Consider the following 23,428-nt stretch of genomic DNA (forward strand, 5'->3'; position numbering starts at 1 on the left):
AAGCGTGATAATTACTGTCAAAAACCCCAATAGGGTGAGACCTATATTTAGTAGTGGATAGTAAACGGCTGATATGATGGAGACGATAATAAATTTATGTTTTCAAATCAAATCATATGAAATGAAAGTACTTAGTTTGAACATTTAAATTTAATAAAATTATAAGTGGCTATAATAAAAAAAAATTTAATAATATTATATATGGCATAATAGAATTAAGTATATGATATATTTAAACGATTTCAAGTTATTAATGAATCTAAGTATTTATTAAACAACATCGGCTTAAAACGGAACGCGTAAATGTCAAATCGATATTATACGCTTAAATTATGATGATGACATAGAGCTTTATTTCTTCTCCAGAAAAGAAACAATTCAATAAAGTAGTATTATAGCATTTTGATTTGAACTGTGTAAAAACATTGGGATTTGTTGCATTTTTAATATTTATTTCTTCAAATATGCATTTTTAATATCATAGATAGTAAGGTTAATTAGTGTTAATTGTATGTTGCATATAAATTCAGTGCCTGAGACGTAATTCTTGTACAAAATGAATAACATAAGTTTGCCAGAAGATTGTGCGAAACAGTGGGAAATTCTTTTGTTATTGCTTTCTGCAGAAGAGAAGAAGATTGACAGAACCAGTGATAATGAAGTCGACACCATGAATTACTTCTATAAAAATGAGGGAGTAAGGTAAGACCTTAATATAAAGGCAATTTTTTAAACATTTTCTGACTAGTCATTAATAATAATTATATATTAAACAAAATAATAATAATAGATTAAAATTACTTAATAAAATAATTAGGTTTATATGATAAGTAAATTACTATAGTTAATTTTAAAAGATTTGGGTAGAAATTTAAAGAAAAAATTATTCACTTAACCCGACTAAAAACAGTCCAGTCCAACTAAAAGTTGATTAATTAATTGATTATTTTTATTTGCTTTATAAACTGAGTTCTACTGTTGTATACTACTAGCTGTAACTCATGGCTTAGCCTTATTGTTTGGTTGTATTATAATTTTATATAGCCAATAATGTGTCTCAAGAAATGAGCTATCGAATACAAAAAAATATCAGTGGTTTTTTCTCAACTCAAAAAATGCCAACATGAATGGGTATTTATGTAGTATACACAATATATTTAGATAATTATATACAGAGGTGTGGATTATCATAACAGTGTCATGAGCTCATTATTTTTTCCCCATCTCAAAAAATGCTTAAAGAAATTTCCACTTTAAAAAAAATTATAATCTTAAATTTCTTTTAGAAAAATTCTACTACAGTGGCTACATCAAATGCAAATGTCGTATGCGAAGAAGATGTCCGAATCAGACACAGCTTTGAAGTGTGACGAAGTATCGTTACTTTGGAGGCAACGAGGGAATGACAAGTTCCGTGCGGACTGCTATCAGGAGAGCTATAGGTGTTACTCGAAAAGTGTGCTCTATGCGCATCAAAATAAAGCAATGTATCCCTTAGCGCTAGCAAATAGATCAGCTTCATTATTGAAGATGAAAAAGTTTAAGGTGAGTTTTTATTACAAATGTTTCCTGTGGCTTTACTTTCATGTGTCGTTATATAAACTATCTTATGTATTTAGTTATAATATTATTATTTTATTCTTTTAATTTAAACTAATATTATAATTGTATGTTTGTTTGTTAATTAAATCATAAACTACTTAACCAATTTTAAAAATTCTTTCACCTATAAAAAGCTACAAAATCAGCAAATAATACAGGCTATATATTATTAAAAAAAAAAAATACAAATCCCTACAAAAATTACAATAATGTAAAACAAGGAATCAAAATTTTCCTATAAAACTCACTATTTGGCATGTGCTGTGAAAACTATTGATGATATATAAAATAATGTATTATAAGTTTATATAATAATACTCTTGTAATGACACCATATCATTCAATAAGTGGTTATAATACTATATTTATAAGGTAAAAAATCCTCTGCTCAAGTACCTGCCAGCAATCCACTGCAGCTCTGTTTCTACTCCATATACTACGTCCACACTCGACGATGTTTGTGGACAGCATCTCCTTCTAGGTTTCATTATTATCTCTTTCGATATTCTGTCGCATCTTGGCAGATATCCCACTCGTATGACAGATTTACACAGTACGTCCCAGGTCGAAATCTTCTTCTCAGAGTAAGCGCATAAATCGCGTAGCTTGCCGTCTGCCTCTCCCACACACAACTCTATCTTGAATGAGATACTTCTCCAGATGATCGTACTCTTCTATCGATTTTTTTATCTTTGTTTCTCATAAAAATTTGAAACCCACCATAGTGGTCTTTTTCATTCCAAAATGTTCATTGAAGTTATCTAAGTCCCTAACTTTGATCTTTATCGTATTTGATAGTTGTACATATGTCGTACCCATCTGATCCTATCAAATTTATTGATAGACTTGATTTTACATTACATCAAAATTTTTTAGTTTAGTTCCAATAACCATTTTTTTTTTGTTCAAATTAATCAATAAGATAGATAGTATTTGTACAAAAGTCAATTGCTTGGGTACCTCTGTCCCATTCGTGTTTCAACCGTAAAGCAGTTGTGTTTGCATGGCTGTGTTTCGGTTTGAAGGGTGGGATATGGTGTGAATTTACTGGGTATGGAGGAATAATAACACCTGAGTTCTCGGGAATGGCAACGCATGGGGGGTATCATGGGCGAAACAGTATCCTCTGTTATGTTCATGATACTGCTCATGTCTATAGGCAGTGGTTACCACTTTCCATCAGGTGGACCGTCAGCTTGTTTGCCATTCTAAGTTGTATAAAAAAAATGTACAGCAGTGGACAGTTGAAGGCTGATTTGATGATGATGATAATGATGATGATGATTGCAGGACTGTCTAGCGGACGTAGCGCTAGCCCTGGACAGCGGGTACCCCAAGGAGTTACGGCACAAGCTGCTGCTGCGACGCGCCGACTGTCACATCGAATTGAACCAGTGCAAGGAGGCGCGCGTTGCCATCGCCGCCGCCACGGACCACGCCGCCACGCTCAATCTGTCTTCAGTACACGCAGGTACCAGCCAGTGAGGAATAAAACCATTAGAAAGAGGGGGGAGGAAGGTTTTTTTATACAACTTAGAATGTCAAACAAGCTGACGGCCCACCTGATGGAAAGTGGTAACCGTCGCCTATAGACATGAGCAGTACCATGCACATAACAGAGTGTACTGTTTCACCTTTTACCATAAGGGACCTGGGAAGCCCGGACCATATGGTAAAAGCTAGTGTAAAGTAGTAATTATATATTTGTGTCCAAAATCAATTTTTGCATTTTTGAATTGAGCATTTCCGTACAGCGGAGTTCGAGCGGCACATCAAGAAGTTAGAGGAGAAATTGGACGTGACCCGCGACGTGCAGGCGGAGGAAGCGGTCGTGCTGCCCGAGTGCCACCATGGACTGAACCCTGACTTCACTGCCGCATCCAATGCCATACAGCTACGGTAAATTAACTAGTATTTCTTTTTTATAACACAGGGGGCGAAGGTGTAAACGGTTCGTCTGATGGTAAGCGACTATCAATTTCGCACTTTACCCAAAAAAATGTTATTTTCTAATATAACACTTAAATAAAGTGTAACTGCGTATGCCAACTCGCTTGCCAAGCGTGGCAACTACATGCAAAACCCCTCAATAGCGGGATATAATATAGGCATATTCAGCAGAGAACAGTATTTTTTTTATACCTTTTTTGATATGATGATTATATTATAAATGCGAAAGTGTATTTTTTATGCAACTTAGAATGGCAAACAAGCTGACGGTCCACCTGATGGAAAGTGGTAACCGTCGCCTATAGACATGAGCAGTACCATGGACATAACAGAGTATACTGTTTTGCCCATGATACCCCCATGCGTTGCCATTCCTGAAGACTCAGGTGTTATTCCTCTGTACCCAGTAAATTCACGCCATATCCCACCGATCAAACCGAAACACAGCCATGCAAATACAACTGCTTCACGGTTGAAACACGAATGGGACAGAGGTACCCAAGCAAACGACTTTTGTACAAAGTCTCCCTCTGGTAAGTAACCGGGTAAGGTACTAGATACTGGTATTATTTTTAATGTTTTAAAGCTTGGTTTACAGCTTCTTTTCTCAGATATTCTGCATATAGAACGAATAATTTTTTTTTAAAAATCAACGAAGTGATCTCATAATGGATATTATATTTGTGGGAACGGTATGTGATATTTGACACTGTATTGTTCGCTCGAACTTGTGTGGAAATGTACACGTTGACGTCAATGTGAAACTGCTTACCGTGCGCTCAGTGCCGTGCGCATCGTTTATCGAGGACAGTGCAAGCGATGCAGATTCCAAATACTGCACGTGGCACGCGGCTGTTGCTGTCAATATACTAGCTGTTTCTAGCAATACCCTGTCACGTTGATTACCACGTGGTCTCGCCTGGAAACAGGCGTGGTTAATTTCTAGTCAATTCGTCATGATGAGCCAACTATCCTGGTTTTATCCTCGCTTGTCATTTGTCATCGGTGTTTAGAGGAAATAGGGATTGTTAGGAATAGGGACTAGCGGACACATTGCTAGTAATTTTTTTTTTATACAACTCAGAATGGTAAACAAGCTGACGGCCCACCTGATGGAAAGTGGTAACCGTCGCCCATAGACATGAGCAGTGCCATGGACATAACAGAGTATACTGTTTCGCCCATGATACCCCCATGCGTTGCCATTCCTGAGGGCTCAGGTGTTATTTCTCTGTACTCTGTAACCTGTACCTGTACCATATCCCACCCTTCAAACCGAAACACAGCCATGCAAACACAACTGCTTTACGGTTGAAACACGAATGAGACAGAGGTTCCCAAGCGATCAACTTTTGTACAAAGTCTCCCTCTGGTAGTAATATGCTCAGACAGGTCGACCTCCTCGCGGTTTCCTCTGGAAACTATCGTGGTGTATTCTTAATAAATTCGTCGCGAAGGGCTAACTAATTTGTTTTCATCCTCACTCGTGCCAGCGTATACCGATAACGCAGGCGGGGTTACAATTTTATTACTATACCATTAACTGCAATTCTGTCAGGACGACCTTCACGCGGTGCCCCCTGGATACTATCGTGATTAATTCTTGAGTATTCCTAACAAACTTGTCACTACAGGCCAACTAAAAGTAACCTGTCTTCATCCTCACATATCAATCCTCACTGCATCCCCCTGGAAAACATTGTGCTGAATTCCAGGCATATTTATCACGATGAGCTAACTGACCTGCCTTTTCATTCTCACCTATCATCTCTCACTGGTGTCCCGCCAGCGTATACCGTTAGCGTAAGACGGGGCATACCATTCCATTGTCATTGAAAAAAAGTTTTCAAAGGTCATTTATTATTGTTTCAGCCGAAACGACACGGTGGGAAGGCACGTGGTGACTCGCGAGGCGACCAGGCGTGGTGACGTGCTGTTCAGCGAAGAGCCGTATGCGTGGGTCGCGTTACCAGCTCAGCGGCCAGTCTGCGAGGCGTGCTGCCGGATCGATATCAACACCGTGCCGTAAGTCATATAGGAACAGACATAGTTTGCCATTCTAAGTTGCTTAAAAAACTATTCGATCACACATTGTTTTGTTATATTTCAAACGGATTAGGCAACGTCTTCGATGGAAGCTGCCAGACTGCTTGATTTTTTCCGATGTCTTGAACAATCATCGTCCATTTTAACCAATTTACATAAAACCTTAACGAATTATACGCTTATATCTTTCTCAGGAATCGCTCTGTTCAATAATGAAAGCTTCATCAAAATCCGTTCAGTAGTTTTGGAGAATATCGCGTACATACAGACAGACAGACGCAGTAGGGGACTTTGTTTTATAATATGTAAAGATTAAATATAAATCACAATACAAATGGTCCATGTGAACCCTGCATAGAATAGGCCAGCCCTTTCTTTCCCGTAGTTGTCGTAAGAGGCGACTAAGGGAGGGCGAGGGATGGGTAGCAGCGTCCCTCTTAAAACATCTCCAAAGTTTAACTACAGTTGCAAATCCGCCTGCCAAGCGTGGCAAGCGTAACTAGTGACAAAACCCAGTAAAGAGAAGGTTTAATTCCAGCAGTGGACAGTTAAAAATTGATCGAATGATGATGACCTATAAATCAACTTTTCCAAAATAAATCTAATTTAACATTTTGTATAGGTTAACAACAATCATTGGTACATATATAATATAAGTACCTTTAATGTATTCTATATATATGTATTACGTAATTATATTTTATGCCGTAATTATATTTTATACAAATTTTCTTACCATGAAAGTAAAATTGTAAATCAAATAAAATAAATACAAATAAAAGATGTAAGTACCTAATTAATAGAATTGAAGTAACTGTGCCACTCGTCAGCTGCCTCGTGTTACATGGAAAATTACGTTTAATGCAATGCAATGCAATGGGTATTGTCAGCAAATGTAACTTGAACTTGGTGTCTATGCGAGGACTTTGTAACATACGAGTTTGTTGACATTAAATTTTGCATATAAATTATATTTTATAACTCGTTCGTTTATTTAGTATATTTTTTTATTATTTTAATGGATGATAATGGAATGGTAACCCCGCCTGCGCTAACGGGATACGCTGGCGGAGCACCAGTGAAGGGTGATAGATGAGAATATCATGTTGAATTCATCAAGAATTAACCATGATAGTTTCCAGGGGGAACCGCGAGGAGGTCGACCTGGTTGGGTATATTGCTAGCAATGGGATTCTCAGTCTCCATTACTAACAATCCCTTTTCCCCCTATATATATATATATATATATATATATATATATATATATATATATATATATATATATATAATGAGTAGGGATAATATTTATATTATTATATGTATCACATCTCCCATATTTAGAACTAACAAAATTTCTCATCGTGCCTCCAACCAAACTGTTTATAATTACTCCTCTCCATCCAAAGGTTGCCTGGAAGAGATCGCTCTTAGCGATATGGTCGCCCATTGTTTTCTCATTATGATTATTTCTTGTAATTGTTTATATATATAATAAGTTTACTATTGTAATCTTTTGGAGGAAACAATAAAGAGTATCTATCTATCTATTTTCATCTGTGCATGGACGAGTCATAGATTATTGATTTTTTTTTTGTTAATTTGTATTAACATACAAATGTTTTAATTATCATTTAATCAATATCTTAATAAATCTATCTTTTAATAACTTTTTTTTACTCATACCTTAAAAAGCACTGCTTTAAACAAACATATATATCCACGTGACTGTGCAGTTGTGGCGGGTGTTCGCGCAGCGTGTACTGCGGGGTCGAGTGCCGGACGCGCGCCGTGGGCTTCCACCGGTGGGAGTGTGTGGGTGCCCAGGCCGAACTCTTCAAGACCATCGGCATAGCGCACCTAGCTTTAAGGTATTTCGTAATAATAATACCATATTTATACCAATGAGAGACTTTGTACAAAAGTCGTTTGCTTGGGCACCTCTGTCCTATTCGTGTTTCAACCGTGAAGCAGCTGTGTTTGCATGGCTGTGTTTCGGTTTGAAGGGTGGGATGTGTTAGTGAATTTATAGGGTACAGAGGAATAACACCTGATTCCTCAGGAATGGCAACGCATGGGGGGGTATCATGGGCGAAACAGTATACTCTGTTATGTCCGTGGTACTGCTCATGTCTATAGGCGACGGTTACTACTTTCCATCAGGTGAGCCGTCAGCTTATTTGACATTCTGAGTTGCATAATTTTTTTTTATTATTTTCTTTGACAATCTCGTTACTGTAGCGGTTTATCACACCGCCTCACCTTTCAATGGTCGCCGGTTCAATTCCGGTATAATACAAACTTTTTTTATTCATACAGATAGCTGTTTGTATTAGTCTAGATGTTTTCTACGTGTTTATTATAAAAAGTGGTGATTCACAAAAAAAATCTGACGTCAATTATGACAAGATCAGTTGTTTTGATCTAAAAACTGGACTATTGAGCCGATTTCGTTAAAATCTTTATGGAACTAATCTGTAAGTATATACTTTTAGATAAAAAAAGAATTTTCCAAATTGGTTCAAAACTGACGAAGTTATGAGGTAACAAACATAAAAAAAATAACCGAATTGAGAAACTCTACGTCTCAGTGGTCCAGTGACCATAGTACAAGCTCTGCTTAATTCAAAACAAGATGACGCCATGTTTGGTTGTATTTTTTTTATGCATAATGGGATAAGAAATTGTAGTACATTACTACAGCGGCCAGCAACTGAGGCATTGATGGACGAACGTGCAAATGTGGGCTGAGGCGTAGCCGAGGCACACATACGTGAGTCCATCAATGCCTAGTTGTGGCCAAGGCTTGTACAGTACTTTTCTCAAACAATGCGCGGAAATCAAAACAACAATTTTACTTTTTAAGTTCAATGACGAATAACGAACAATAATAATTTTTCACGCGCCATAATGTTCCTTATTTTTTTTTTCAATAAACAGCTTTCTATTTGCAAGTCAGTTCGAAATTTAAATAAAACCTTTTATTAGTTACCTGGCCGCAAAATACGACAGATATGGATTTTCATACAACTTTTGCCGGCCGCTGCCCGCATGTATCTGGCCATTACGGCAATTTTGATTTATCTCTAAGAAGATTGTCAAAATAATGCTCACATTTCCAAGCATGTTTGAGAAAATATATATACTGGTGTCCCGCCGACGTATACCGATAGCGCAGGAGGTTACCATTCCATTATCACCAATTAAAAAAAAACTATAAGTTCATAACAAAATGACGTTTTAAAAGAGAATATAAACAAATCTATGATATGGTATTCTCTGACTTGTATCTATAATAAGTTTACTATTATAATCTTTTGGAGGAAACAATAAAGAGTATCTATCTATCTATTTGAATAAAGATAATTTCTATTCTGTGGATTTGGTCCAACAATCACCATTTTTATTCATACAGGGTGTTATTAATCACCGCCAACGAAGGCTTCCCGCCCGTCCCGAGAACGGAACCCGCGCCGTCCACCGCAAGTGAACTGTTCCGCAGTTATTCGCGGGTCGACAACATACACATATACAAGAGCGGCACGCACCCCTTCTACAGGATGTTCAATTTGGTGACCAATTTCGAGAAAATGAACAACACAGACTATATACAGTATGCGCTGGTGAGTGTCTCGCTAAACCACATAGAAGTTTGCTGTTGGTAAAGCGCGAATGGCAAATTATTGATAAATCTATGTATGTACTATGTACTGTATATAATTACTCCTCTCCATCGAAAGGTTGCCTGGAAGAGATCGCTCTTAGCGATAAGGCCGCCCATTGTTCTCTTGTTGTGATTATTTCTTGTAATTGTTTATATTTATAATAAGTTTACTATTGTAATCTTTTGGAGGAAACAATAAAGAGTATCTATCTATCTATCTGTTTGCGTACGTTATAATAAAATTGTAACCAAACGATGTCTGCATGGGAGATGTTTGAGAAAAATTGATAAGAGACGTCTTAATCAGAGCAATAGAGTATATTTATTTAAACTTTAATGCTAAGTAAAATTCTATGTACATTCGGTGGGCTTAACACCGGACGGTGTTCACTACCAGTCAACCATTGGGCAAACAGAGAAATACGTATGCGGTGCATTATTGAATAGAGGAAAAATGAAGCAATACTTGATAAATTCATGTAATATAAACATACACATAATATATTTAATATATATATATATATAGATTGATTGTCTGTATGTTTGTATTAGATTTATTTTGATATACCGTTTAGAACTAATTTATTGTTTTTTTTTTTTATGTTTATGTAATACGAAATCATTGCTAAACCGATTTTAATTATACCTTTTTCAATCGAAACAATATTTGGTGCATTGTACAGACAGCGACAATGCTGACTCTATACCTGGAGAAGTACACAACGTTCTTCGAGTACCTGCCGTCGCGGGTGCCATACGGCCTGCCGGACGGGCAGCTACAGTTGTTGGCGGCCGCCATTATACTGCGCAGCCTCGGGCAGCTGGTGTGCAACGGACACGCGGCGCTCAGCCTGGCCACTGTCGAAGAAGAGGACGATTCTAATGGTGAGCTTCTAAGCTGTGGCTGAACGGAATGAACGAATCGAGTGAATGAAAGAACGGATAAATTAAACAACATCTTTTTTTTGTACGGGAATGAATATTTTAGTGAATCAATTTATGAATGAATGAATGATTTTCTTTCTCGTATCGAGCTGTCCAGTTATGGAACAAACTCCCTTCCCATATACAAGAGAGTCCCTCTATTACCTCTTTCAAGAAGAGGTTGAAATCACATTTTCTTTCCCTTGAGTGATATTTTTTTTTTTGTATTTTTCTAATTGAACTGTCAAATCTTAAAATCATTAAACGAAATTTCTAATGTATGTAGTATATTCATTTATTTTAACATTTATTATATAAGTAGGTAGGTATTGTATGTATTTATAGTGTATGTATTTATGTAATATTTTATTATAAATTTTAATATTTTATTTAACTGTATATTTGTTTATGTATTAATAGTTGTAGCACTTCAGCTGGCCGCTAACGAAATGCTTTCTTACTGTACTGGGTTGACTGGAAGAGATCTCTGTCAGAGATAAGTGCACCCTTGCTCACAACATTTATAAATAGATTATTTTATATGTAACTTACATGTGCAATAAAGAATATATATGATTTTGAATTCGTTTTGATCTAAAAACTATGGGATCTATGGGACCAATCTATAAGAATGTAGTTTCAGTTAAAAAAAGTATTTACCAAATCACTTTACAACTGACAGCGTTACGAGATAAGAAACTTTAAAAAAACAACCGAATTGATAATATCCTTCCTTTTTGAAGTTGGTTGATAATTATAAATAATATACCAGAGGGAGACTTTGTACAAAAGTCGATTGCTTGGGTACCTCTGTCCCATTCGTGTTTCTACCGTGAAGCAGTTGTGTTTGCATGGCTGTGTTTCGGTTTGAAGTGTGGCAGTGAATTTAGGTACAATGAAAACAGGGTACACAGGAATTGCAACGCATGGGAGGGTATCATGCTCATCACAGTATACTCTGTTATGTCCATGGTACTGCTCATGTCTATAGACGACGGTTACCACTTTCCATCAGGTGGGCCGTCAGCTTGTTTGCCATTCTAGGTTGTATAAATATATATATATATATATATATATAAATATATATATATATATATATATATATATATATATATATATATATATATATATATATATATATATATATATATATATAATATATATATATATATATATATATATATATATATATATATATATATATATATATATATATATAAACATATAAATAATAATAAACATACATCCGTGTAACGGACACCCACGGACGGATGTCGCAACATCGCGATATCATTTTGCAATGCTTTTAAATTCTTTGTAACGTTTTGTAATTGATCCGTATTTAATATGAAAACAGTGGGACGGCTTTATATTTCACATAGTCGGTTTCTATAGAACTTAATGGGAAGGTTGTAACTGAGGTTTGTCGCATTTTTTTTAATAATAATAGATAAATAGATACTCTTTATTGTTTCCTCCAAAAGATTACAATAGTAAACTTATTATAGATATAAATAATTACAAGAAATAATCACAGTGAGAGAACAATGGGCGGCCTTATCGCTAAGAGCGATCTCTTCCAGGCAACCTGGAAGCATTATATATATATATATATATATATATATATATATATATATATATATATATATATATATATATATATATATATATATATATATATATATATATATATATATATAATATGCAATGTAGAAACAATGTGGTGTCAGTGTAGTTCAGCCTTTCACAAAGTGGGGGATAACGCTCCCTTGTGGGCGCTGCAGGTCTAAAAGGGGGCGGTAAGAAAAAAATTTGTAAATCTTGAAGTAATAGTGGTTTTTAAGTAGGTGAAAAAATGGAGGCGCTAAAAAATAATTTATTCTCAAAGTGGGCAGTAGACAAAATAAGTTTGGGAACCCCTGGTATAGATTGATTAATGATATTACTATTGTATCTTAATTGACATCCAAACTCCTTATCACCATCATTTCTGCTGTTAACTGTCGACTGATGAATATCAGCCTTCTCCATGAGGGGAGTTTTGTCAGTACTTGCCACGCTTGGCAGGCGGATTGGCAAGTGCAGTTAGGCTTTTATAGATGTTTTAAGAGGGACGCTGCTGTCCATCCCTCGCCGTCCCTTAGCCGCCTCTTACGACACCCACGGGAGAGGAAGGGGTGGTCTATTCTATGCCGGGACCACAATGCATTATTTATTATACTGTTCATTGATTTCATTACGTCTACCATCATCATATCAGCCACTATCCGTCCACTGCAGAGGGGGAGGGGGGGTTGCCAGTAAATACCATGTTTAGCAGGCGGATTGGCAACCGTAATTAGACACTGCTGTCCATCCCTTAGCCCTCCCTTAGCCGCCTCTTACGACACCCACGGGAAAGGAAGTGGTGGCCCATTCTATGGCGGGATCAGACGGTAACTTTTAATAATAAACCTGAATAATTCCCATAACAGGTTGCACGGTGAGTGAGCGCGAGGTGCGGCGCGCGACCGCCATATACCCGTCCGCTGCCATGATGAACCACTCCTGCGACCCCAACATCATCAACACGTGAGTGCAACTTATTAACCCTTTGCTGTGATGATCAAGATCGCCGAGTAAGAGTCGCCCATCACGCCCTACTCTTTTTTTTTACATAACTGAGGTGGCAAACAAGCATACGGTCCACCTGATGGTAAGTGGTTACCGTAGCCTATGAACACCTGCAATACCAGAGGTATAACCCTGCCTGCGCTAACGGGATACGCTGGCGGAGCACCAGTGAATGGTGATAGATGAGAATGAAAACAGGCCAGTTAGCCCATCATGATGAATTCATCAGGCCTAACTGCGGTTGCCAATCTGTCTGCTAAGAGTGGCAATAACTCCCAAAAGGGAGCCTTATGTTCAGCAGTGGACAGTAAAAGGCTGATATAACGATGACGGTTTTAGGTTCTACAACAGCCGGCTAATAATCCGGTGTAGCCGTGAACTGCCTGCCGGCAGCGAGGTCCTGAACTGCTACGGGCCTCATAGAGCCCGCGAACCAACCGCACACCGCCGCGCACAGTTACGTGCCCAGTACATGTTTAGTTGCACATGCACCGCCTGCATCGACACCGAACGGAGAGACTTCGTTGTGAGTGCATTTTTTTTAACCCATTTTTTGCATGATTTTTTTATTGGTGAAATAAATAATTCATGTTTTTAAATTAAAGGAAAAATGGTTAAAAAAATAAATTTAACAGCTATGTTTTTTTTTCTGCAATGGATATTAATAAGGTATCCAGACATGATCAACTTTTTTTTTATACAACTTAGTATGGCAAACAAGCTGACGGTCCACCTGATGGAAAGTGATAACCGTCGCCTATAGACACGAGCAGTACCATGGACGTAACAGAGTATACTGTTTCGCCCATGATACCCCCCATGCGTTGCCATTCCTGAGGGCTCGGGTGTTATTCCTCTGTACTCAGTAAATTCACGCTATATCCCACCCTTCAAACCGAAACTCAGCCATGCAAACACAGCTGCTTCACGGTTGAAACACGAATGGGACAGAGGTACCCAAGCAATCGACTTTTGTACAAAGTCTCCCTCTGGTATATATAATAAGTGGTATATATATAAGTGTATGATACCTGTGACCAGCTGCTGTTCACCGCGTACGCGTGCCAGTCCTGCAAGGGTCCAGTGGTGTGGAGCGGTCGCCGTGCTCATTGCCAGCAATGCAACGCTGAGTTCCACCTCGAGCGGGCGCTGGCTGCTATCGAGCATGCTGACGAGCTACTGGCGCAAGGTGAACTGGTTGCCACTGGCACCTCTTAACCGGTTTTTTAGCAAGATAAAATCCTTATATACAGGGTGTCCAGCAATGAATGGATAACCTTGAAACGATATGACGTTTTTGGAACAATTTAAAGAACGAACATTTGTGTCTCCAAATGTTCGCTGCCTGGTTTACATTATAAAGTCGGTATATCGTTTACATACAGGGTGTCCGGTAATGAATGGATAACCTTGAAACGTCTTATAGTTCAACTTATGGCCGTTCTAAAAAAAAATACGAAACAAAATACATCATAAGTAGTACCTTTGTTATCTTTGTTTTAAAGTAAAGTCAAATTTTTTCTATCTTTATTGTACTGTCCTGATCACTATTTATTTATTTATTTATTTATTTATTTATTTATTTATTTATTTATTTATAAATGACACACCAACAATATACTCACAATAATTAAGCAGACAATATACAATGTTATAAGTAAGTAAAAGAGAAAAACTACTATTAAAAAATGCTTAAATCTAAGTGTGAACAAAAAAATCTAACTCCTCACTACCAAGCTTAAGGCCATATGAACACATCAATTAAAGGTGTATACAGCTCTCACAGATAAGCGTCAATGTATACTAACTAACAACTATGACCGGAAATGAATGAATTCTATTGGTTTTTTTGTTGTTTTATTATTATACACTAACTGTGCCGATAGATAGAAAGTGAACCGTATGACTAGCTAGTGCAGTTTTTTTTTTAATACGCAAATCAATTTATTTTTGAAAAATATGCAAAATAAAAAAAATTGTTAAGCAAAGTTTAAACTTCTTGGGTATAAAAAAAATCTATGAATACATGAGTGACCAATAATTTTAAAATAATGTCTGTTTCAAGTAGATTAGACCAGAGGGAGACTTTGTATAAAAGTCGATTGCTTGGGTACCTCTGTCCCATTTGTGTTTCTACCGTGAAGCAGTTGTGTTTGCATGGCTGTGTTTCGGTTTGAAGGGTGGGATATGGCGTGAATTTACTGGGTACAGAGTAATAACACCTGAGTCCTCAGCAATGGCAGCGCATGGGGCGTATCATGGACGAAACAGTATACTCTGTTATGTCCACGGTACTGCTCACGGCGACGGTTACCACTTTACATCAGGTGGGCCGTCAGCTTGTTTGCCATTCTAAGTTGTATAAAAAACAAAATAAAATTACAATGGTACAATACATAACTGTATCTGTCATAAATAGTGACTTATTGCCATTAATGTGGGAAAGGAGAAAATTTGACTAAATAACAAAATTTGTAATTTATATGTACACATCACATAAATATTGTATTCCGCGACGGTATCTTTGAAATAAACTGCAGTGGGTATCTGGCATCTTGACGTTTTACCACATGGTGACAGCGGGTGCTTAATTAAATTAATTTAATTAGTTGTTAGTGCGTAATTGTGATAAATACTTATCGATTCTAGCTATTTGAGTACATAAAAAGTAAACTATGGAGCATGCGAGACCGCGACCGAGTTAATATTGGAAGGCGGACCAGCAAATCGCGCTGACGCGTGGCGGAAATGGCTCAAACAATTCATGGTCTTCGTGAAGGTGCCAGGAGTGCACAAGGAAGGAAAAGACGTACAAGCGAATTTATTGATCAACCTGATAGAATAGGACCAGACAGAAAGGAAAAGTGTTGAGCGGTGTTGGGACAATGTACAGGACGTAGCAGTACGTCAAATAAAAGAGACACTGTGTAGAGCTCCGGTACTAGCTCTATATTCGGCAGACAAATCGATTGTGGCGACTGTGGACGCGAGGGACATAGCGTTGGGCGCTGCACTGCTACAAGATGGCCGCCCTCTGATGGACGCTCACGGAAACGCAAACTCGATATGCGTAAATTGAAAAGGAGCTGCTGGCTATTGTCTTCGCTATGGAACGTTTCCACCAATATGTTTACGGGATAACAGATATTGTGGTGGAAACTGACCATAAGCCGCTGGAAGCGTCGTTTAAAAATCATTAAATATGGTTTTAGCACGTTTATATTTTTTTGTAAAATATATGCTTGGTAAATATATGTATATTGCAGACACTGTCAAGGGCTGCCTTGCCAGACTTGATGTAGGGAAAATTACAGTAGATTTGGAAGACCAAACATATTTTGTTATAAATAATTTGCTCTTTTTTTGCTCGGTTTTCAGCTTTTTGCAGGGTAGTTGCAATTGATGGTCCTGTAACGGTGGTTATTTTCCAAGAATACTCTGATAGTAGACTGTTGAGAGTTTATTTTTTATGTGAAGTTGTGTTAGAATAGATATATTCGTGTGTTTTGCTGTTCAGGGAGTTTTTAGCATTTTTAGTTGTCGGTTTGAGGGCTCTCGGTTTCGATGTGTCCTTGGTGAGGACAGTACCGGCGCGTCGAGGGCGCCCAGGACGCCTGTTCCACGCGCGGCCGACGCACATGAACAGGGACGACCTCGCCCGGCTCTACAGCACCGAGGTGCTGCTGAGAATGCCGGGCGTAACCATAGTACGGCCACGCTTCATCCGACTGCCATCGTCCCATCAGGTGCGTCCGCTGCGCGAGGGCCCACACGGCCAACGACCGGCGCTGCCCGATGTACAAAAGGGAGGCGCGCCGCCGGAACATCGCGCCGACCGCGCCGATGCCTCCCGCGCCCGCGGCGGCGCCAGGAGAGTGGCAAACCGTCGGCAAGGGGCGCACGAGGGCGCCCCCCACCCATACGACCCGCCATATGGCGCCCGCAGTCGCACAAAGTGCGACACAACTGCCCTCCGCCACCCAACCCGCGCCGGTGCGGCACGAGCCGGCGGCGGCGCCGGGAGAGTGGCACACCGTCGGCAACACCGGGACCGCACAACGACGTCCTACTACAGTGTCGGATAACCGAACACAGTTAACGGCTGCTTCTCAAAGAGCACGGCAAAGATTAACTATATTTATTAATAAATGATAAATAGTAAAACAAATGTGTGTTAAATTTAATTATAAATAGATAAATAGATACTCTTTATTCTTTCCTGTTACTTATGATGTATTTTGTTTCGTATTTTTTTTAGGACAGCAATAAGTTGAACTATAAGACGTTTCAAAGTTATCCATTCATTACCAGACACCCTGTATGTAAACGATATACCAACTAGGCAACGAACTTTCAAGGACACAAATGTTCGTTCCTTAATTTTTCGATTTCCAGAGAGCCCCACGTGAAAATCAACCTATCTAGACATATTACTAGAAATGGAATCCGTAATATTTCTAATAATCCGTTTCCCCTATGCCATAGAGGTATGTTTTAATAGATAACAATGGAATTGCAACCCCACCCGTGCTACATTAATTAACCCATCGTGATAAACATATCTGGCATTCAAAACAATGGCTTATGAATGAATGAATATACTGTATTTGCATTATACAATATAGGAAATAAACAAGACAATTTACAAACACAACGATACAATTGTACAAGTACAGTGAGGCGGTCTTATTGCTGAGAGCAACCTTTCAAAGACAACCTTAAGGTAATGGACTAATTGTTGTACAAGTAGGTATTGTATAATTAAAAATAAAACATTAAGGTAAAATAATTATAAGTATTAATTATACATAAGTATAATAGTCAAATAATAATAATAAAGTGATTAACTGTACATAGTCACCAGAGGGAGACTTTGTACAAAAGTCGTTTGCTTGGCCACCTCTGTCCCATTCGTGTTTCTACCGTGAAACAGTCGTGTTTGCATGGCTGTGTTTCGGTTTGATCGGTGGGATATGGCAGTGAATTTACTGGGTACAGAGGAATAACACCTGAGTCCTCAGGAATAGCAACGCATGGGAGGTATCATGGGCGAAACAGTTTACTCTGTTATGTTCGTTGTACTGCTCATGTCTATAGGCGACGGTTACCACTTTCCATCAGGTGGACCGTCAGCTTGTTTGCCATTCTAAGTTGTATAAAAAAAAAAATATATAATCCCAGACATGTTTATATGGATAGTTAGAGAGCCTTACGTGGTTATATGGTTTTTATATTGGTGGATATATTGTGAACAATGGGGCCCTCATTCTCCATTATCAATAGCCACTTCCCTGAAGGTGTATCAGTAACAGTGTTGTGCCACCAGCGGAACGGTGCACGAGCGTGGAACAGCGCTGCGAGCGGACGCAGGCTGCGTTCAAGCTGAAGCAGCAGGTGTGGCATCGCCACCACGTGTCGCTGCGGGCCGCCGCCGACACCCTCGCCAGGCTGTACGCGGACACCGGTACGGTATTTACTATACGGGGTCATCATCATCATCGTCTTCCTACCTATATCCCAATGGGGGGAAGGGATTGTTAGTAATGCGGTCAAATAGCCCCATTGCTAGCAATATACCCTGTCAGGTCGACCTCCACATGGTTTCCCCTAGAAACCACCGTGGCTAGTTCTAGTTGAATTCGTCAGGATGGGCTAACTGACCTGCTTTCATCCTCATCAGTCATCTCTCACTGGACTCATATAAATTATATTGTACTTATTACATACTTGTTTGTTTTTTTTTTTGATGGGTGAAAATGGTATGGTAACCCCGCCTGCGCTAACGGGATACGCTGGCGGAGCATCAGTGAAGGGTGATAGATGAGAATGAAAACAGGCCAGTTAGCTCATCATGATGAATTCATCAGGAATTAACCATGATAGTTTCCAGGGGGAACCGCGAGGAGGTCGACCTGGTTGGGTATATTGCTAGCAATGGGATTCTCAGTCTCCATTACTAACAATCCCTTTCCCCCCAACATTATTGTACTGTATAAATTAATATAACAATAATTTCTAATTCCTTGTAAATATAATTAATAAAATAGATTTAGGATTAGAAGAAGCATTTATCATTACGACTGTATTGTTTCAGGGGAATTCAGTAAAAGCGTGGAGTTAATAAAACACAATATACAAAGTCTGGAGTATCAATTCGGCTCGTTCAGTGTGGAGGTGAGTGTGCACACGTGTCCATAGACAATCTAACGTTTTATTAAGTTTTTTTTTTTACAACACAGGGGGGCAAACGAGCATGCGGCTCACCTGATGGTAAGTGACTACCGCCGCCCGTAATCACCCACAACACCAGCGGCACTGCAGGTGTGCTGCCGGCATATAGTTTTTTTTTTTTTTTACTTAACCCTTTTAGTGCGATTCATTTTTACTCATATCTACTCAAAAATGCCAAAGAAATCTTTGTCGTGTCGATGTCATTTACCCTTGTCTCTAAAAAAACTGTGTCTCCTCCAAAAAATATCCAATTTTAATATTTTTTTATACAGCAAGCTAAACAACGACTGATTTCACGAGCGCTATGACGCTCGTGGCACATTTAGTTGCAATGCGCACGAGCGCGATGTCGCTCGTCGGCACTCAAAGGGTTAAAACCCTATCTTTTTTTTTATACGCCTTAGAATGGCAAACAAGCTGACGGCCCACCTGATGTAAAGTGGTAACCGTCGCTTATATACATGAACAGTACCGTGGACATAACAGAGCACACCGTTTCGTCCATGATACCGCCCATGCGTTGCCATTCCTGAGGACTCAGGTGTTATTCCTCTGTACCCAGTAAATTCACGCCATATCCCACCCTTCATACCGAAACACAGCCATGCAAACACATCTGCTTGGATACCACTGTCCCATTCGTGTTTCTATTACAAAGCAGCTGTATATGTTTGTAGCTAGACGCGTTGATTTAAGAAAGAAACATCAATTAAATAAATTCCTTGTAAATAGGTTTTTTTATATATATATATATATATATATATATATATATATATATATATATATATATATATATATATATATATATTTATATTTATTTATTAAACAATGTAACAGTTTTCTTCACACAATAAAAAGTCAATATTTACATTATAATATTTAAATTAATAAAATAAAATTAACATGATAAATTATTTATACTACACGTCAATATAATGATAAGTACGTGCCAATAATGATAAATTATTGGCACGTAGTTACAAAACATTGTATTGTAATTTTTCACACTTATTGTAAATTGTCACACTTATTACACATTGTAAATTGTCACACTTATTACTGTCAAATATAAATAAATTATAAATAAATATGGTAATATGTCATAATTTATTTATTGGCATTTATATATTCGGTATATTATTCTTTCAACACTAGTGTTCATTTAGCGTGTATAAAAAGATTGATGAATGTGGAGGAAGCGAAAGAGGTTTGTTTGAATCGAAGCATTTGGCGTTCCACTGTTTCTGCCTATCCTAATGGGAGACAGGCGTGACAAATATGTATGTATGTATGTATGTTCATTTATTTTTTCATTCATTCACTTGTAGATGATGCGTCGTGATGAAATATATACCAGATTTTGAGTTCGACTTACAGAAATATTGTCGTGTAAACCGCATCCAATTTGGTGGTGTAGTTTTTATCTGATGACGACTCAAACATACAGACAGATAAAACTTGCTCCTATGAAAAAAAACTTAAAGCAATTTTCTCAAAATATGTCCCGTGTACTAACATCTCGTCTAGTTAAAGTTTAATTATATTAATATATTTTCCATTGTTTTATATGTTAAATTGATGGGAAATTGTTACTTTAATTCTCATGGCTTATTGTAGGTGGCGCACGAGTTGAGGAAACTGTCAGAAGTGATGCTGGAAAGGATCGTGCGATCGCCACAGAATCCAGACTACAGGTAAAATAAAGCTCTATATATATATATATATATATATATATATATATATATATATATATTATCGAATATAAATTACGTACAATAAAGATTTTACAATACAATACAATCTTTTGCGAGGTAGGCAGGGAGAGCCAAGTGGAATGGTTGTTAATTTTGAAGCAGGAATGTAGTGAAATTATTTTAGAAGTCCGTGATCTGTATATAATTTGTTAATTAAAAAAAAAAACAAGAGTAGTTTAACTACCACGACTGCTAATTTAGTAACGATTAGATTTTTTTTATTTGATATAACTACATCATTTTACGATTAATCTACCGAAGGAAGACTTATAGGATTCACAGTTTATTCTGTGATTGGAGACAGTTATCACTTTCCATCAGGTGAACTGAAAGCTTGTTTGCCATCCTCCTGTAAAAAAAGTAATTTCCAAATGTTTATTTTCGTGTCCAGAGACTGGTGTTTAGAAGCCCACAAAATAATGAAGAAGGCCGTACAACTAATGGAGCTGAACTACGGCTCCTGGGAGCCCCTGGTGAAGAGACTGAAGGAACAAGAGAGCCTGACGGCCGCCCTGTTGGCTGACATCAGAACGCCAGACGCTGCACAGGGAGTACACCACGACCTGCATTATAATCTCAAAATATAGTTGTACAATAAACAATCACTTGTATGAAACTCTTCTGGTAAAAAAAAATACTGGCATATAAACTCAGATAAAGACACTCTATCTATGTACATTTATATTGCAGAGCCGCGTCTGAAATTTGAATATGGAATTAAAGATTCGCGCCAATACATTCACAATTAAAAAGTGAGACGGTGTGTTCCATTTTCGAATAAAATATTTGGAACACACCACCTTATGAAATCACTGCCAATTTTTACTCCATGCATTATAATAATTATATTAATCAATTCAATAATTCAATTAAATGTATAAAATACACAACATATTGCAATAATGTTCGTAATCGAGAAATCGGCCATCTTTATGTTTGATATTTGTCAAACGTATACGTGAAATAATGATATAAACACTTTTCTAAATTGTCACTGTAAATATTAAGGGAACGCCTTTGGGATAGTTAAGAAAGCCGTCTAGGCACACGTAGGACTGTCGTCAAAGCAATCTGTAGGTAATGAAGTTTCATTCTATTATTTCACGTGAACGCGCATCGCTACGAGTATTTCTTAATAAAGTGATCACACCACGGTCAATTTTGATATTATTACATACTTGCAAAATATTTTTTATATCAGCTTGTATAGAATACGCTTCGTATGCTAATGAAATGCAACGTCTGTGACGTCACATCGTGCATTGCATTGTGCAAGCTACTTGCATTAAGAGGGCTTATCACCATAAGACTGGCAAATTCTTTATTTGTCATTATTTGCACAATTTTCATATATATATATATATATATATATATATATATATATATATATATATATATATATATATATATATATATATATATATATATATATTTTTTTTTTAATATAAACTATTACAATATTTATTCCAGACACGAATGTAAACGATTCCAATGTGTGCTTTTACACCGCGACACTGTATCGTATGATTATATCGTCACGATATTATAGAACAATAAAAAAAATTACATTGTTGTAGTACAATTCAATCGTTCATAAACTGCAATAAATAAAAATATACGAATACTCATTCAAATTTCCATGCGAAATTCTCGCGGAAAATTAATAGTGGCTCCATACAGTATACAATGTCCTCCCTATTGTATCGTGACGATAAAATCGTATAAAATTGTACCGCGGTACAATACTGTACGATAAATTATAAAAGTATGTCGTGACATCAATAATAATCATTAATAAAATATACAATGAATTTATTATTCAGCATTTTGTGTATTTGACATTTGTGTTTTTTTTATTTATTTATTTATTTATATAATGATTAAACTGGTAAATTAGTAAGGCCTATAGTAAATAGTAGACTTAAATACATACTTTTAAAATTTTTTAGTAATTTTTTTATAAGTTTTATTAAATTTTACATTATGATTATATTATATTAAATTATACACTTTATAAATTAATTATTATAATTATATATTGTACATTATAGAGTCTGTTTATGTTTATTTTTAATAAATTTTTTAAATGTTCACATAAAAAAAAGGATTAACATAAAAACATTCGAATATTATGAATTTTAAATAATTCCCCTTTACTCCAGTATCGTGCCTACTGTTGTTACCGTTAGTTATGTAAATTTGTACGCAATTCAATATGGACTTATTACAATAAACTATAGTTACTAACATAATTAGTAAATATTATTTGCCTGTGACTTTCAAACTAATAGTGAGATTAAATTTTAAAGTGTTTTGTAATGTAGGTAACATTGTCTGTAGGTAGTAGAGTAAGAATTGTCAATCTTTATATATATAAAAGTGGGTATACCCTATGGTGATGGTAATTGCTCATCACTAAGGAATATTATACTCTCTATCCATAAGTTATCACACTTTTTTTGTAGGGATTTTTGTGATGTTCACTTTGTTGTAACTCGCCACTAGATGGCGCTGCAACGTATCTAACTGTTCATCCATTTTTATATATAAATAGAGAAAGATAAACAAATATAGTAAGTTTCTGCTAGTAATAGTTATAAATTTGTAATGAATAAATATGATATAAAAACGTGCAAGACAAAATACT

General features: G+C 37.0%; 1 protein-coding gene across 1 annotated transcript; it reads left to right on the forward strand.

Moving 5' to 3' along the window:
* Positions 1 to 403: 403 nt before the first annotated feature.
* LOC113511385 (SET and MYND domain-containing protein 4-like) lies at positions 404 to 22,140 on the forward strand. The gene is made up of 15 exons (XM_052895499.1): positions 404 to 702; positions 1,287 to 1,545; positions 2,893 to 3,073; positions 3,357 to 3,501; positions 5,425 to 5,577; positions 7,332 to 7,466; positions 9,011 to 9,218; positions 9,943 to 10,144; positions 12,658 to 12,754; positions 13,136 to 13,322; positions 13,838 to 13,985; positions 18,123 to 18,260; positions 18,891 to 18,970; positions 20,645 to 20,721; positions 21,173 to 22,140. Exons 1-15 carry the CDS (start codon positions 557 to 559, stop codon positions 21,366 to 21,368), a joined length of 2,352 nt encoding a protein of 783 aa, XP_052751459.1. The 5' UTR covers positions 404 to 556; the 3' UTR covers positions 21,369 to 22,140.
* Positions 22,141 to 23,428: the final 1,288 nt, after the last annotated feature.

This window comes from Galleria mellonella, unplaced genomic scaffold, assembly GCF_026898425.1.
Source record: "Galleria mellonella isolate WM207_F2 unplaced genomic scaffold, CSIRO_AGI_GalMel_v1 utg28, whole genome shotgun sequence".
Taxonomy (NCBI): domain Eukaryota; kingdom Metazoa; phylum Arthropoda; class Insecta; order Lepidoptera; family Pyralidae; genus Galleria; species Galleria mellonella.

Bases quoted from the DNA above. Each gene is read 5' to 3' on its own strand.
- LOC113511385 (XM_052895499.1), top strand. From the start codon at position 557: ATGAATAACATAAGTTTGCCAGAAGATTGTGCGAAACAGTGGGAAATT. The intron at 7,467-9,010 runs GTATTTCGTAAT...TTATTCATACAG, and splicing joins ATAGCGCACCTAGCTTTAAG to GGTGTTATTAATCACCGCCA. The intron at 18,261-18,890 runs GTACGGTATTTA...GTATTGTTTCAG, and splicing joins CAGGCTGTACGCGGACACCG to GGGAATTCAGTAAAAGCGTG.